Source organism: Lissotriton helveticus, chromosome 1_1 (genome assembly GCF_964261635.1).
Source record: "Lissotriton helveticus chromosome 1_1, aLisHel1.1, whole genome shotgun sequence".
In the NCBI taxonomy this organism is placed as follows: domain Eukaryota; kingdom Metazoa; phylum Chordata; class Amphibia; order Caudata; family Salamandridae; genus Lissotriton; species Lissotriton helveticus.
In genome coordinates this window covers 1,854,953,858-1,854,970,123 of record NC_136057.1, presented here as the reverse complement: position 1 = coordinate 1,854,970,123, position 16,266 = coordinate 1,854,953,858, and the positions used below count along the sequence as shown (strand labels likewise).

The 16,266-nt window shown below is 47.8% G+C and overlaps 1 protein-coding gene across 1 annotated transcript in view; it reads right to left on the bottom strand.

Moving 5' to 3' along the window:
- Positions 1-16,266, bottom strand: part of EDEM3 (ER degradation enhancing alpha-mannosidase like protein 3) — a 501,369-nt gene that overhangs the window by 341,672 nt on the left and 143,431 nt on the right. The window contains exon 6 of the mRNA XM_078641446.1: positions 13,800-13,953. Coding sequence (XP_078497572.1) covers positions 13,800-13,953 — 154 coding nt within the window. The remainder of the gene's footprint in view (positions 1-13,799; positions 13,954-16,266) is intronic.

Sequence of the window (16,266 nt, the reverse complement as noted above, 5' to 3'; positions counted from 1 at the left end):
TGGCCATGTCTCTGAAGAAATGCTATCACGGGTGCTAGGCATTTCATGAATTTCCCAGAGGATAGAGATTTTAAGCATCAAAGAAGTGATTTGTATTGACACTGGTGCCCTGCCTCCAAGAATCTCAAATCCGGTCTGTGATTTGAGTGTATGGGAACGAGTAGATTCAGTCAGGTTAGAAACTCTCCTTCCTTCATGAACAGGACTTCTTAAACAGATACCATCTAAAAGGACTGCCTTTCACAAACTTGTTGAGTTCAAGAATCGGTCACCCTCCCAGTCTTTTTTCTCACCAGAATGAACCTGCAGTAGAAGCCCGAGATTCTCTGGCCCTTGGAACCTTTTTAGATTGCTCAGTTGAGTGGGAGAAAGAGGATCTTGTTCATGAAGATGCAAGCTATGTTCCTATGCTGGGGGATGAATAAGTGGCTTTTGAAGGAATGTAATGTGTGCCAAAACTCTACAATCTGTAGCACCCAGTAGTCAGTTGTGATCTTCCTCCATTCTGATACATGCCCACACATGGCCGGGTGATGGAAAAGGAAACATTAGGACATCAAGGAGCACTTTGTGTGGGCCTGACAGCACAACCTGGATGATCTTTCTTTGTGCCTTAAGGCAACTGGCAGAGTTGGTGGGGTTGGGCAATTTTAGAGGCTTAACCCTGAACCTCTCTTTTAACTAGGGAAATATGGTCTGCTCTGGCCACCGTACTGGTTGAAAGCAACTCTAAATCCCTGGGGGCTTTGGGAGCAATAAACAAAAGGTCATTTGTATTAGAGGGATGTTGAGGAGAAAGCAGTGTTTTGAAACAATTGCAGGCATCATCGTGTTTATCAAAGAAAGTCTCCCTTTCAGGGCATTATGAGGATCTTCGCTTGCATCTCTGCTGATAGGGGTGGATTTTAGACAGACCGGCTTTGAAAGTCAAGAAGATCCTGCTAACTGGAAGAAAATTACCCACAGGAGTAGTTTTGCAGCTTGAAGAATTTTTGGGATTCACATGCTGTGCATTATTTTGCCATCTAGTAGTTGGCTCCGGAATCCTCCAAAATAGTAGTCCTCTTTTTCTTTTTTTTTTGGATATCAACGATCCCACCATTTGGTGTCTTATCCAGTCTCCGCTGACATCATACGCCCTTCTCCATAAGCTCCCATTCATGGTCGCCCTATTCAGATTCCTTTTTTTTGTTTTTCTTACCCCATCTTCTAGGGGATGTGGGTGGGTCGCCTGTGAATCCAGATAATTCTTCAAACTGCAAAATTACTCCTACAGGTAAGAAATCACTTCGTTTTGCAGCGAGAACCTTTTCTGGTAGTGGTTGGGATGAAGATGAGCTTACATTTGTAAGTAAAGGTTTTAATACTTTCTCTCCGACTTCAGCTTCCTTATTCATTAGAATATCTATGCAATAATGTTTGGTAAACATGTGAACTGATGACCAAGTAGCTGCCATGCAAATTTCTTGCAAAGGTATATTTGCTAGAAAGGCTATTGTTGCCCCTTTTTTACATGTTGGATGCACTATCGGACAAGCCGCCAGGGGGGCGTAATAGCTGACCGGTCTGGGGGGACACTATCAAGATGTTAGTGGCCTGGGCAAGAGCTCTGGACCGCAGGAGGATAGTAGCAGGGCCTGCTGAGGTGGCAGCAGCAGGTTCTGGCAAACTTCCTGCTCCCCCTCCATCGATTCTGTAAGATTCTAGACTTACACAAGGCCTGTGGGAGTGAACAGAAAAGGCGAACCAGCTGGCCGGCCCCGGGGGACAACGTAGAGGCGACAGAGTCCTGAGGGGGAGCTCAGGCCGGAGGAGACTGAATCGGAATCAGCTCTAGATGCTGGGGAAACGTGTGAGCTCCCTCCCCCCCAATCAACACCGGGGGATTGGTGACTGCACACTGCCCAAACAGGCACCTGCAAAGGCCCTGAACATTCACTGGCTGGTGCACTTGGACAGAATGCCGAGCCTCCGGCAATCTTATCAGCCCACTGGGACTTTCAGGCAGATTTGGCCCCACACAGGTGTGCCATAAGGTGGCCTTTTGAACCCCTTGTGCCCATTCAGGAGCGGTCGGTACAGGTTCTGGACTGGAGGCTACCTCTGCACCGCTCTGGTGGAGTTCTGTACTTATGGTGCACCAATCAGCTTACAAGGCTTTCATGCCAAACAGACCTCAGGCTGGGAATGTGGTTTTCCTGGTACAGGGGAAGTCACCCCTGACCTGCCCTGGAGAATTTGGATGCCAGAGAGCATGCCTGCACTGAGGAGCGAATGAAGGTCAGAAGACAGGGAGCGCGCCCAAAGCGGAGGTAGGTGGTGACTAGGGGGTGTCACTTTGTAGCACCCTGAACAACTACTGGGGCCTAATGATGGTGAAACAGAAGGGACCCAAGGCGGAAAAGAGTCACCCAGCTCCTCTCTGATCAGCGCAAGCACTACACAGGCTGGGGCTCCTCTCAATACAGTTTTGAAGACATCACTGCAACCGAAGAGGGAACATGCTGATCATTGACATGGGCATTACGTGGGAAGACCATAATAAACTGAAGGCGAAGGCAGCCAAACATGAGAACGCCATAGCAGAGCTGCAATCCACAGTGACAATGGCGTAGGCATAGCTCGCTGTCCTACAATGAGAGGTGGACCTGTTGTGCTGTTCGTCTGTGCAAGCTTTCTCTGAATTGCACCGCTCCCGCAGATTTAGCAGTTTCGTTGTCCTTCTTGAGCTGCGGCAGATTTATTTCCACTGTGCGGCCAAACAGTTGTTCCCCATTAAAGGGTGTATTTATGATGTTCGCTTATATCTCTTGTTTGAAACCAGTTACTCCTAACCAAGCATGACAGCTTAGTGTTGTTCCACCCACCATTTGTCAGCCACATCTTAAGTAGACAAAGTATGTATTTTCAATGTTCTTGCCCTCTTCTGCCAGGCTTGCCGCTCTTTTCTTGTACTGATCTCGCAAGTGCTTCATTAGCTCTGCCATCTCTTCCCAGTGTCGGTACGCATATCTATTTAGGAGAGCGTTCGAGTTGGCTATCCTCCATTGAATTGCTGCACCTCTCAAATGTTCTGCCAACCAAATACATTTTCTTACTTTCCTTGTCTGACGGGGACCCAGACATTGTAGGAAAATTTGCTCTTTTCCTGACTGTGGATGCAATGATGAAATCCGCTGGAATGGTTCCCCTTATATGTAGAAGGTCTTTAGACAAATGTTTATACTTTTTTTCTGACCTCTGTCACAGCTCTGCAGGTTACAGGCTCCTTGAATACCTCTTCCTTTATTCAGGATAATGGGCTGCATTGGAAGGAACTGCTTCTTTGTTTATGAAGGTATCAAAGTCTCTAGGAGGAAGCACGTTTTTTTCTGCTGCCTTTTATGATGATTTGGCCATACATTACAATACAGGAGAGGAAGGTCATATGGATAAGTGTCAATGCCCTCCTCAGGGGAATCTGTATCCAAATCCTGCCACTGCGTTTTGGCGTACTCCGAATCCTCAGACTAACAAAACACACCCATGGACTCTGGGTCAACCTCTTCGAAAAAGAATTCCTGTTCTTCTTCCTCTTCTTGTGGCTCCGATGTCATGGAAGGGTCCAATTCTTCGACCTCCTTCTCTACCTGCTCTATTTTTGTTGATGTTTTTTGTGGGACTCAGAAATATTTACGGGATGCATATCGAAATCCCTTATCTTTTTTTTTTTTAAACATAATTTTATTGTCATATTTGTAATACAACACAGGGCCCTGACGTCCAGGGGGCCAGTCACAATAAACAGTACATCATCAGCAGCAAATTACATCTTTTCTGTAATACAACCATAATAACAACGGGATGATCAGAAATCTCCGCCACCCCCCCACTTAACTACCCCCCCACCCTCTCTCCCCTCCCCGCCCCCCAAGCCCCCCCAACTTCCCTTCCCCCCCTCTCCCAGCCCACCCCCACCCGTCACACAGCATTCACAAGGCCCAGAGCGACACCAGAAAAGAAAAGTCCACAATGAACATGCATTCAGCCACACACACGATCAGGCACTGCCAAACCACTTAACTTGTCCACTCCCTCCTCCAGTCGCCCCAATACAGCCCCTCTCACACATCTTGAGAATGGTCATCTTGTTCCACAGGCGGCTCCAGCCACACTCCCTTGTAATCCGCCCAGCGTTTCCAAATTTTAAAATGTTTCAGAGGGCAGCCCCTGGCCATAAAGATTGGACGTTCCAGACCCATGTAGAAATCCAATCCCCATTTCCAGACCATCAAGTTCGGAGGACGGGGGTCCTTCCACCCTTTAGGTATGTCTCTTTTGGCAGTGACCAAGCCCAGCATCAGCAGGTGTCGTTTATACACATTGCCCCCCACATTTTCCATAACATGTAGGAGAGCAAACTGCGGCGTGCGCGGGAGCTCCCATCCCAACACCTCAGCTAGACAGGCCAAGACCCTTCCCCAAAAACGTGCCACGACCTCACAGCTCCACACGATATGGAGAAAAGTCCCCTCATCTCGTAGACAGCAGAGGCAATGCGGTGAGGCTATAAGACCCGCACAAAATAGACAAGCTCTGGTAAAATACACCCTATGGAGGTATTTGAACTGGACTAAGCGGAGGCGCATCGCTATGGCTGCACCTTTAGGCGAGGCCAAAGCTTCCCTCCAATCCTCCTCCTCCAATTCACCTACGTCGCTCTCCCAGTGTGCCCTAAGGGCTTGAAGGGTAGGGGAGCTATGGATGACCAGCGTTTGGTAGATGCGTGAGATTTTTTTGGTTACCAAGTCTCCCATAAAGACCTTCGCCTCCAAGGGATTGAAGTCCGGCAACGTTTCCAGTCCCACCAGGCTAGGGGACAGGGCATGGCGAAATTGAAGGGAACGGAAAAACTGGGAGCCGGGCATGTCAAATTCAACACGAAGATCCTGAAAGGATTTGAGAGTAGTATCATGCATCACATCCCCCAGAGTCGAGATACCCACCCTGTCCCAGCCCACAAAGCACTGCAAGGCGGCCAGGGCCGGAAAGTGGCCATTGCGCCATAGGGGCGTCTCAGCCGTCAGAACATTCCACCACCCCATTCGACGCAGGGACACTCTCCAAATTAGGAACACCGTCCGAGTAGCAGTGGGCAGTGCATTACGCAGAGGCGCCGAATAAAGGATAGAGTGGAGCGAGTTAGAGCCCATCAAAAAGCGCTCCATGGCATAGGCCGGATCCACACGATCGCCATACCACCATTCATTGAGCACTAATAAATGAGAGGCCTGGTAGTAAGATAAAATGTCAGACGTGGCCAGCCCCCCACAAAAGGTACAAAAGGAAACATGTGCGCAGCGCCACCCGCACAGCACCCCCCTCCCATAAGAACTGACCCAGCTGAGAGTTGACCTGACGGAACCAGCTGGAGGGAACCAAATAGGGATGATTTTGGAGTTGGTATAATAGGCGCGGGAGCGCTACCATCTTAAAGATAGCCGAACACCCATAAATAGTGAGCGGCATACGCGCCCAAATCTTAATATCAGTGCGCACTCGATCCCAAACCGGCACTAGGTTACGTTCCCAAGCCACCGCCGGAACGTCAGATAGGAAGACTCCCAGATATCGAAGCCCTCCTACCGCCACCTGAAACGAAGTGGCCCAGTCTCCCTACCTCACCGTCTGGTCACCCACAACCCACAAAGTAGACCTGCGGGGATTTATATATAGGCCGGAGGTCTCCCCGAAAATCTGCAAGATTTCAAGCAGGCGTGGCCCTGAGCGCTGTAGTTCGGTAAGAAAAAATAAGACGTCATCGGCGTAGAGCGCTATTCCATCGGACGGGCCTCCTACCCAGTCAAACCCATATAGTTGAGCGTCTATCCGTACCCATGCAGCAAGGGGCTCAATGGCTAAAGCAAACAGATATGGTGACAATGGACACCCCTGTCGGGTGCCACGCCGAATACTGAAAGAGGAGGATACCGCTCCTGCTACCCGAACCGACGCAGTCAAGTCTGTATACAAGAGGCGAATATAAGAAAGGAAACGGGGGCCCAGGTTGAGTCGCGAAAGTAGGGAAAAGAGGTACACCCAACTGAGGTAATCAAATGCCCTGTCTATGTCAGCCAGAAGAAGCCCCGCCTGTCGCCCCGTCACTTTAATAGCCCCCATTGCCACATGCGCACGTCGTATATTATGTCTAGTCGCCCTGTGCGGCATGAAGCCCGCCTGATCAGGGTGTACCAAATCTAAGATATGGGGACGGAGCCTATTGGCCAGAGCTTTGGCCAGTACTTTGGCCTCAACATTAAGGAGCGAAATGGGGCGATAAGAGGAGTGCTGTTCCGGGGGTCGCCCTGGTTTTTGAAACACTACCACCTCCGCATGCCGCCAGTCAGGGGGAAGCCTACCCAGGTCGCTAGCCTCCTCCAAAGCCGCCTGGTAGTGAGGAGCCAATTGGGTGTTATACTTCTTAAAGAATTCACTGGGGAAACAGTTAGGGCCGGGGGCCTTCCCCATGTTTAACTCACCCAATGCAGTACCCAATTCCTCCGCCGTTAGGGGAAGGTCCAACTCTTCTCGCACATCATCTGACACCGCCTTGGGAGGCAGGTCAGCCAGGAACTTGTCAATCTCATCGGGCGAGAGGCACTCACGCGGGGCATAGAGCTCCGCATAGTATTGTGCGAAGCTTTCGGCTAGGGCCGCAGGGTCTGTCAACGGGTCACCTACGTCATCAAGGAGTCCCGGCAGTCGCTGCGTATGGAAATACCCCTGGCAAAGCCTATGGAGCATTTTACTAGATTTGTCACCCCACTGGCAAATTCTACTACGTGTAGCAAGCCATATCTGTCGAGCCTCGTCCATAAGTAAAGCAGCATATGATTGTTGCGCCAACAATAACTGATTCACATCACCAGTCTCACTCATACGACTACTACTGCGCTCCAGAGCTCCATTCTCGGCCTCAGCACGCACCAGTTCTTCCCGTTTACGCCTCCGCGCAGCCACACACCAAGCAATATGCACCCCCCTCAGGGCAGGTTTCAGGGCTTCCCACAGGGTAGTGGCCTCCCTCACAGAACCCACATTAGACACAAGATAAGTAGACAGTGCCTCACGTATATGCCGCCTATAGTCGTCCTGCTGAAGATGCCATACCGACATACGCCAGCGAAACGGCTGCCGGCCCCAACCCAGATTTGGCTCCACCGATATCGGGGAGTGATCCGACAGACCGCGGGGGTGAATCATTGCTGAGCTTAAGCAGCCCACCCTGGCCATGGGGATAAAGAGGTAGTCCAGCCTCGAGAAGGACCCATGCACTGCAGACACATACGTATACTCACGCACAGCTCCGTGGGTATGTCGCCAAGAATCAATCCAGTCCATACCAGCCACCAGTCCCTGCAGCATCGTGGGGTGGCTCAGTAGGTCCTCCCCCCCACGCCGGAAACTGTCCCTAGCCACATCCATGACATCATTCCAATCCCCACCAATTGCCATTAACACATCCGGAATATCTGCCCAAATGGCGTACAATTTCTGAATAAGGGACCACTGCAAGGGCGGCGGCGCATAAACACAACCCAGGACTAAGGGGGTCCCCCCCACAACACCCTGCACCACCATGTACCTGCCCTGTGTATCCTGCCAAAGTCTTGTGTGAGTATACGGGACTATGCGATGTATAATGATAGCAACTCCCCTGGACCCTCGTGTAAACCCCGCATGGTAAACCTGCTGGTAGCCAAACCTCTGCAAGCACATTACTTTAGTGCCTAACATATGTGTCTCCTGTAGCAGGAGAATATCTGCCCCAAGACGCTTCGTCTGCCGCAACACCGCCCCACGCTTAATTTTATCTAGAAGACCCCGAACATTTCAGCTAAGAACTCGCAGGGAGCCAGGGCGCCCCGGAGGCCCATCAACGCAGGGCATCATCTGAAGGACGCATCAAAAAATACATGGACATGTGGACAAAAGGACAAAGCAAAGTTCGAAACCGCAGGCCTCCCCAAGCTGTGTAACCACCCCCGAAACCCCCCCATGCACCCCTGTAACTATGAACTCCCAACCCCCACCCCCCACCCCCATACCTCAAAACTGCAGAAGTACCTGTCGCGGCAAGGTGGGTGCCCCGGCCCCAACGTGGGTCACGAGGTCCCCCCCGCCAATAGATCCCCACCCAACTAACCATGTTTCCAAAAACCACACCCTCCCACCACCAACTCCACCATAGGGGGAAACAGGGGAGAGCGGCCCACCACATCAACCTCCCCCCCACAGCCTAAAACCGGAGCACTAGGAAGGTTGCAGCTACACACGGGACAAGAATAGAACAATATACATTACAGAGAGCATGCCAAGCCCAAAGTCACTGTTCGGTGTTCAGATGCCGGGGATCTCGGGCCCTCCGCGCCTCCACAGGCAGAGCGCTGCCGGAATCTGGACCGCCAGTTACCTTCCCGGCGGGAGCCCCGAGCAGCTCCAGACGCAGTCCCTCCAGTCGAAACGGCATCCCCCAATCCAGGCGGCGTATGAGGACGCACTCGCACCGTCTCGTCAGTCCACTGGAACACCTCCTCCGGTGTATCAAAGAAGTGAGTACGTGACTGGAATACCACTCGCAGACGTGCCAGGAAGAGGAGGGCATAGGGGAGTTTAAGCTCTCGAAGACGGGCCTTAGCTGCCTGAAAGGACTGGCACTGCTGCTGGACCAGTCGTGTATAGTCCGGGAAGATCATAATGCGGGCGTTCTCGAAGCGGAGCGACTCCCGACGCCTGGCCTGTTGCAGTATGACATCGCGATCGTGATAATTCAATAGCTTCGCAATAACAGGTCGCAGGCGGGCCCCCTCCGGAGGTTTCTTAATAAGAGCTCGATGAGCCCGCTCCACCACAAAGCAGCGGGACACAGTGTCAGGGGGGAGCCAGGACTCCAACCAACGGGTCAGAAATGCTTCCATGTCGCCCTTCTCGCAGCCCTCGGGAAAACCAACAAAGCGTAGATTGCTGCGCTGTGCGCGCCCTTCTGCATCTTCGACACGTTTGGCGAGGCCCCTCTGTATCCCGTCCATTTTTGCTACTTGCTGTTTCAGGGCTGCGACATCATCCTCGACTCCCGATATCCTCCCCTCTGCCTCCATGATGCGGGAGACGGCGTTGCGCAGGTCTTGACGCAGGAGCGAGACATCGGCCCCCACCGAAATCACTCATCTTTTGAATTAAAGCTGCCACTTTAGCCTCGAGACGCCTTTTTTTCTCTCTCAATTTCTGCTGAACGCACTTGGGACTCGATCGTCAGCGACAATTTTCTCGTCTAGGTCTTTTTCAACAATGTTTCATCATCTCCAGAGTGCTTTCTTCTTTCAACGTCGACATGTCTCGACTTTGATCATTTTTTGACGTTGTTGTCTGTTCAGAGGTTTGGCTGCCTGTGGTACTCCTGCTGAGGGATTCTTTCAGTTTTTGCTTCCCTTCGAACAATGCTTTTTTCGACTTTGAGGAAGCCTTTTTTGTTTTAGTTTCTGGTGTTTGAGACTCTGCCCCTTAATCTTCTTTTGGAGTTAAATGGGCTTTTTTTCCTTGTGTTCTTCCCTCTCGACGTCAACAGTTCTCCTCTCGAAGTCTGAGCCTTCTCCTTAAGCCCCTCAGGCAATGTTATCCTCCTCACCGCTCGACAAGTCCAGATCTTTTAGTGATGGAGTTTGCTTTAGTATAGTGTGCCTGCCTCTGTTAGTCTCCTGCCCTCAGCGTTTTCAGCTTGAAACCCACAAAGGCTTCACAGTCGTCGCCCCTATGGTCGAACGAGGTATCAGATGTTGATCCTTTTGCGCGAATCTATGGTGGAACTGGAAAGGAGTCATCTCCATCACATTGAACAGGGGGCACCTGTCAGGGCTTTCTTTGAACTGGGATCTCATTCTCCAGCTGTTGAAATTAATCCACTCTGGTACCTATGTTCGGTGGTCTTCTTAAAAAAAATGTTAAACAAACTTCATACGAACTTCCTATTTTTCTTAGATTGGAGAGCCTTCAGGTATGCTTCCGGACCCAACGGCGGAAAAAAGAACTTGAAGATGGCGACCATGAGTGAGAGCTACGGGGGCGGGCATATGATGTTAGTGGAGGCCGCATAAGACACCTAATGGAGGGACTGTCATCATCCAACAAAAAAAAACTAAATAAAACAGAGAGGGATGGACTACAACTATATTGGAGAATTCCGGACCCAATCACTAGATGGTGGAATAATGCACAGCATGTGAATCCAGGACAAATTCACGCTGCAAAACTGAATTTCTGACATCCTTGGATGAATCAACTACAGCTACAGAGGAGTGTGCCCCTTAGAATGACTGTGTTGGCTTTGTTCTTTTAGCCCTCGGAAATGAGCTCAACAAGAGGAGAATTCTTATGTCCCAAATGGCAGTTTTATTGCTCCAGAAAAGAGACGGCATTGGTGGTCTTGATGGAAGTTGCAGCTATGATGCGGACATGAGTTCAAGATTTTCTATAGACATCCCATTTCTGCTGGGGGGCACAGACATAGGTAGGACGGTTTCTGGATATCCATTGCATTACCACTGCAATTAATGAATCTAGCTTAAAATACTAAGGTCTAGGGACCCGATACTGGTGCCCTATATTTTTTCTTCAGACATGGATTGATGGATGCACTGAAGCAGGCATGTTATTCACGAGTTATTCACTTCTTCCAGAGCTAACTGAGCTTGCTATGACACATCACTCTGCAATTCCCTAGACAGATGACATATTTGTTGTTATACCTTCTCATTTATGGTCGGAATTCAAGGAGTGTCGTGCTGCAGTGACTTTTGCAATGTCCTGCAAAATGAACACTTGTTGCCCCACCCAAGTAATGTTCTTTATATTTTTCATTGCTTGTATAATGAGGTTTGTCTGCATATGTTACAGAAAGTACATGGTGCAACCTCTTGGTTTACTGCTTCCAATAGGTTTTGTTACCAGGCCTAGGCAGGCTGCTCTTTGGAAGTTCCGTCCGATATGTGCAGGGAGGTCTAGCATTTTTGGCAGCGCGTTTTCTAGGTTTTAGACCATGTCTGACTTTTCTTTTCGGTAGCCTACATATTTATATATGCTTGTTGTTCCTCTTATTTCTCTGTCCTAGGTCCAACTAGTTGCTCAAGTTCTTAGATCCACTTTGTAAATCTTTCTAGCCCTTTATGTTTTCATATTCAGTTGTCTTTTTAAGTGTGGTCCAGTTTTACTTCTATGACTTACAATTTGAAGGAGAGCAAGATGAATGGTTTCAGGCATCTGAGTTCTGTTAGAATGTCTGAAAGGGATGGTTCTTCAATCTTTGTTCCTGGTGAGGGCAGCTGTTTTTAGGCCTTTTATTAATTGTGCTGACCGCAGATGGGAAGTCTTTGTATATGCATTGTGTCAATCTAACCTTCTAGTACGTTCAAACCTTTTGTTGGGTAACAGTTCAGCAGCATATGTAGGCAGTGAAGTAAAGTGGAGTAGATCAGGTGGGCCAGCAGGCGAGCTCCTTCTTGTGGGCGCTATCTTCCTCTCTGGGGTCGACTGACCCGACCTCCTAGCAACAACAGGTTTCACATTTGGGTCACAGAGAGGACACACCAGTGATGAGACAGAGCAAGAAAGCAAGTGCACCTTCTCCCCAGAGAGTACTGCAGTTTCACTTTGTAGTTCTTCAGTGGTATGCTGCATGTTTTATGTGGCAGGCATGCCGTCTGCTTCACCACGTGACTATGTCTTTGGTTTTAGGCAAAGTCTATCTGTGCAACAGCAGTGAGACTGGTGAGGACAACTGGCCACATATTACACTACAGTTTGTTTGATGTTGGTTTAGGGATATTCCGTTATAGAACAGGCGTCACAATGAATTTATTCAAAATTATGCTTGCACGAAGGGGAGATCTAGTCTTAGGTGGCAATCTTTTAAGGCAGCAAAAACAGGACTCCTGTAATAAAAATTATTTATATGGTTTTAAAAAAAGAGCGAGAAAACAGCAAACATCAGTGCAGAAAGCCATAAATTTTGAATATATGATGTTACTTAGCAGACCATTACTTCACAAGTTTTTACTACGATGTTTTTACATCGCAAATACCATTACTACACAAGATTTAACTGTGCATGCTTTTAGTTCGCAAATACATTTAAAAGTACTAAATATGCATTTACTTCACAATATATTACCAAGTATACAACTTCTACACATGTGTGACTATTTTGCCCTTACCCTCATACACTCCATTACACTCCACTACCCAAACACCACTACACTACCCTGAATCACTACCCTACACTACACAAACACCACAACACTACCCTAAACCCAATTACACTACTCTATACTACATAAACACAAGCCTAAACCTAATAGACAACCCCCACATAAACACAACCCTAAATCCTAAAACACAACCCTACAACCTGAAAGACAACCCCCTGCACGACCACTACCCTAAACCCAAATACACTACTTTACACTACACTACATAAACACAACCCTAAAACCTAAAAGACAACCCCCTGCACGGCCACTACCCTAAACCCACATACACTACTCAACATAAACACAACCCTACAACCTAAAAGACAACCCCCTGCATGACCCCAAAAACTACACTGCCCCACTTACCTCTCTTCTAGTGGTCCCTCGCTTCACCGTGCTTCCTCTCCTGCTTCAGGCATCGTCAGAGCTGCACGTCGTTGTTTGGAAACGGAAGCGCCTCCTTTTCCAAACAACGATGTGAATAGTCAGCAAAGTAATTGACTTTGCTATGTAACGGTATATGCGAAGTAGAAGCATGCAAACTTAAAGCATGCGAAGTACAAGAATCTGCGAAGTAAAAAATGCGTAGTAATGGTAAGTCTTAGTAGTGGCCGGAAAGTAATGGTAGATTACCATCAAATTCTACTCTAAAGACTACAGTTGCTGGCTGGAGTATGGATGATGGGTTTATAAATAATCTGGGGAAATGAACAGTGGCAATAGACATTATTGGTCAATGTCGTTGAGTATTTTAGCTAGTCAAAATCTTGGGGACACCCTCCAAAGAGAGGATCCAAGAGGAGATTCAGTTTTAAACAGTGAGCTAGTGAACATTTTAATCATGTGCATGGAATTCCTATAATGAACCATCCTCTAGCACCACCAGCCTAAAAATAATCTGAACAATAAAAGAGAACATTTCAAATATTTTGGTCTTTAAGTAGGCCTGACCTGTGGACTGAAGTTCAGGGACTTCGATTGTTTCCACAGTTACAAGCAGTTATATTTTTGAGAGTCCGGCATCACTGAACAAGAAAGACAACACATTTTGCTCTTCCTCAAAATGCTTCATTGCAAACAAAATAAAGCTTTATCTCCCCAGTCAAGCATGGAAGTCTTCACAGACTTCTCACAGCTTAGCCCATAACATGATATAGTCAACCAACCATCAATCAGCTCAGCACACCGCAAAATACTCCTCTCTGCTATTGTCCTCTAAGAAAGTGCTATCCAGCATGTCTGGATCTCAAGGCTGACTGAAAGAGGTGTGTAAGCATTTGAGTGCTAGAATGGCATTCGTAGCCCATCATACCAACTTTAACTGAGCTTTAATTCCTGGTTTTTCTCTTCATTGGATTTCAGATACAGACTTTGCATTATAGGAGCCTCCCTTGAGATCAAATTTTCATCTGGCTCTACCTCTTGTGGAGGTTCTCTCTTTAACTCCACTCGGAATCACCTTCGACCAGATGACCAAGGAATATTAAGATCAGATTTAAGTAAATGTTAAAGACATACTCTTGGGTAAGGAAGGCCACTAGTAGTGTTGAATGCCGGTAGAAGCTTGTAGCCCAGCTCTTTAGCCATGTGCAGAAGTTCATCGTTGTACCACTGTAAGCTTTCTCCTTTATCTTTCAGCATGATCGCCAGCGAGTGGCCACCTAAGAGACCCCTGAAATTCACAAGGAAAGACATGTTTAGACATACTGCTGCTACAAAGCATGCCTACACGCTCTTTTCTGTGAAGTAAACTTAAAATGTCAGTTTGTATTAATCAAGTAAATGTGGAAAACAAGTCCAGTAACTTATCAGTGCACAAGGTTTAAGGCCAAACAGTTAACCAATCACCAATAGTTCTTTGGCCATCCCACTCCCAATTACATCTCCAGGCAGAACCACATTTCACAGCCACATCTAATTTCTTTATTAGTGCTACCCTTTCATTATGGAATGTTCTTCCTGCTGATACTTTCAGAGGATATTCTTCCAGACGAATCCTAAAATTCTACTCTTTAACCTGCACGCCAACGTCCAAGCACTTAACATATTAACCACCTTTCCTCTGGAGATCCGGAACTGTCAGGACCTTCTATCTTTCCGGAAGGCCTTGAAGACCTGGCTCTTCAGACAAGCACTTCAATAACTCCCCACCCTCACTCACGCTATGCGACTGCCGATCACAGCGCCAGGAAACCAATCGGTGACAGTGCGCTTAACAAATATTTTAATAATAATAATTAACATCTTAGACAATTAATGTTTTTCTAATGCAATTTTTATTTTATTTTTTTAAAGTACTGTGAAAGCCAGAAAAACTATTTTGATTTAAATTTTAGGTGGGTAGGTGGATTTGAAATTCTGGGCCGAAATTTAAATCTGCGAGGTAACTGATTAATTGCTATTTCAGATATGAATCGAACTTTTATGAAATTAAAAACTGTGTTTTTAATTTGTGTTTGCTTTTATGATTTTACATCTTTAAAATCGAATAAAGCTTCTGATTCTATTAACATCTCACCAAAAGGAACAGATTTGATTTATGCCTGTAAAATATATTTATTTCCTATGTCCTTCTCATCTTTTTATCAACCCACAACCCCAAATTTCTGAACAATTTTACTTATAGGTTTACTATGCTCACTTAATTGCTTAGACACAGTGAAATGGACTACTGTAAATCTCAGAACAATTTATTTCTTTAGAATGTGCTCTTACATCTTTAGTGTTAAAGTTGAGCTATTAAGAAAAACAAATAGTAAAATGAGAAGAGCTCACTGAAAATAGAATATTAAAGAACAAAATCGTGCCACACATATCCAGAGTACTGCCAGTACACGGCCATGGCACCAGTACTTTTCAGTTGTATATTTTGTGATCGAAAAACAAAGCAGCTGTTCAGCCTATACCCTAGGAGAAGAGTTGTGCAAAGATAAACTGGGAGCATGACTTAAGGGTAATATCAACTCTAATGAGAGTCACATATTTTCATCTACAAGTCACTCCATATTTATACACAGGGGTGGGCCTCTGGCTTGTAAGGCATGGCTATGGTCGGCGCCGGCGTTGGACAATGCCCCTCCAGCTCTGTGTCAGAGTCAGGGACAAGGACGGGGATGGGGATGGGGGCGCCAGAATTGGGACTGGCCCCAGGAAGGTCGAGGGGGTACGACCGCTGCCGGTCCAGATCCATCCATGGATCCAAGGGGCCAGACTAGATTCGGGGACGGAACTGCTGGTGGAGAACCAGTGGGGGCCCCTCCCGAACCTGCGGGTCCAAAGGCATGTCAGCAGGAACGGGCCAATCAAAAATTAGGTTTATGGCTTCATAGAAGTGAGTTGGGCAGGGGTCGCTCTGGCTCCCGGAAACTCTGGGAGGCCCAGAGCCGGCACAGGCTCAACCGCGGAGCCAGGCCTCGAATGACCTTGCGCACTCGTCTCATTGGATAACTGACAAACGCTGCAAAAGCCTTTTTCGCCTTTTTACCTTCTTCTTTCTGTGGGACTTACCAGAGGATGACTACGAATGCGACAAGGATCTTGGGCTCCGATACCGATTCCGGGACCTTCCTCTTGACCAGGATGGAAACCGTCACAGTAACGCACATTGAGTGGCAAGAATCTTAATGAGAAGCTCCCGCAAGGCCTTGAGGCACATGGCGCAGCGGTCAATGCAGGCCTTTGCGTCACGGTCGCGCTCGAGGCATCAGTGGCAAACTAGGTGCAGGCACCACAGGACTTAAAGCAGGCCTTCTAACTGACATTCTGCCACACCAGCACAAGATTCTCAAAAAAGACGTAAACAAAAAGTTGAAAAGGGTCAGTCAAAAAAATGACTGGGGATTGCTCTCACCGGATCTGCGCTAACTGGTGCGGAAAGAAAAAAAATGACATCAGCGCTCTTGGGTGGTGCCTATATAGGCACCGCGTAGGTCACTTCCAGCGTGGATACCATGTGGAGCAATACGTTTAGAACAGTTCCAAGCCA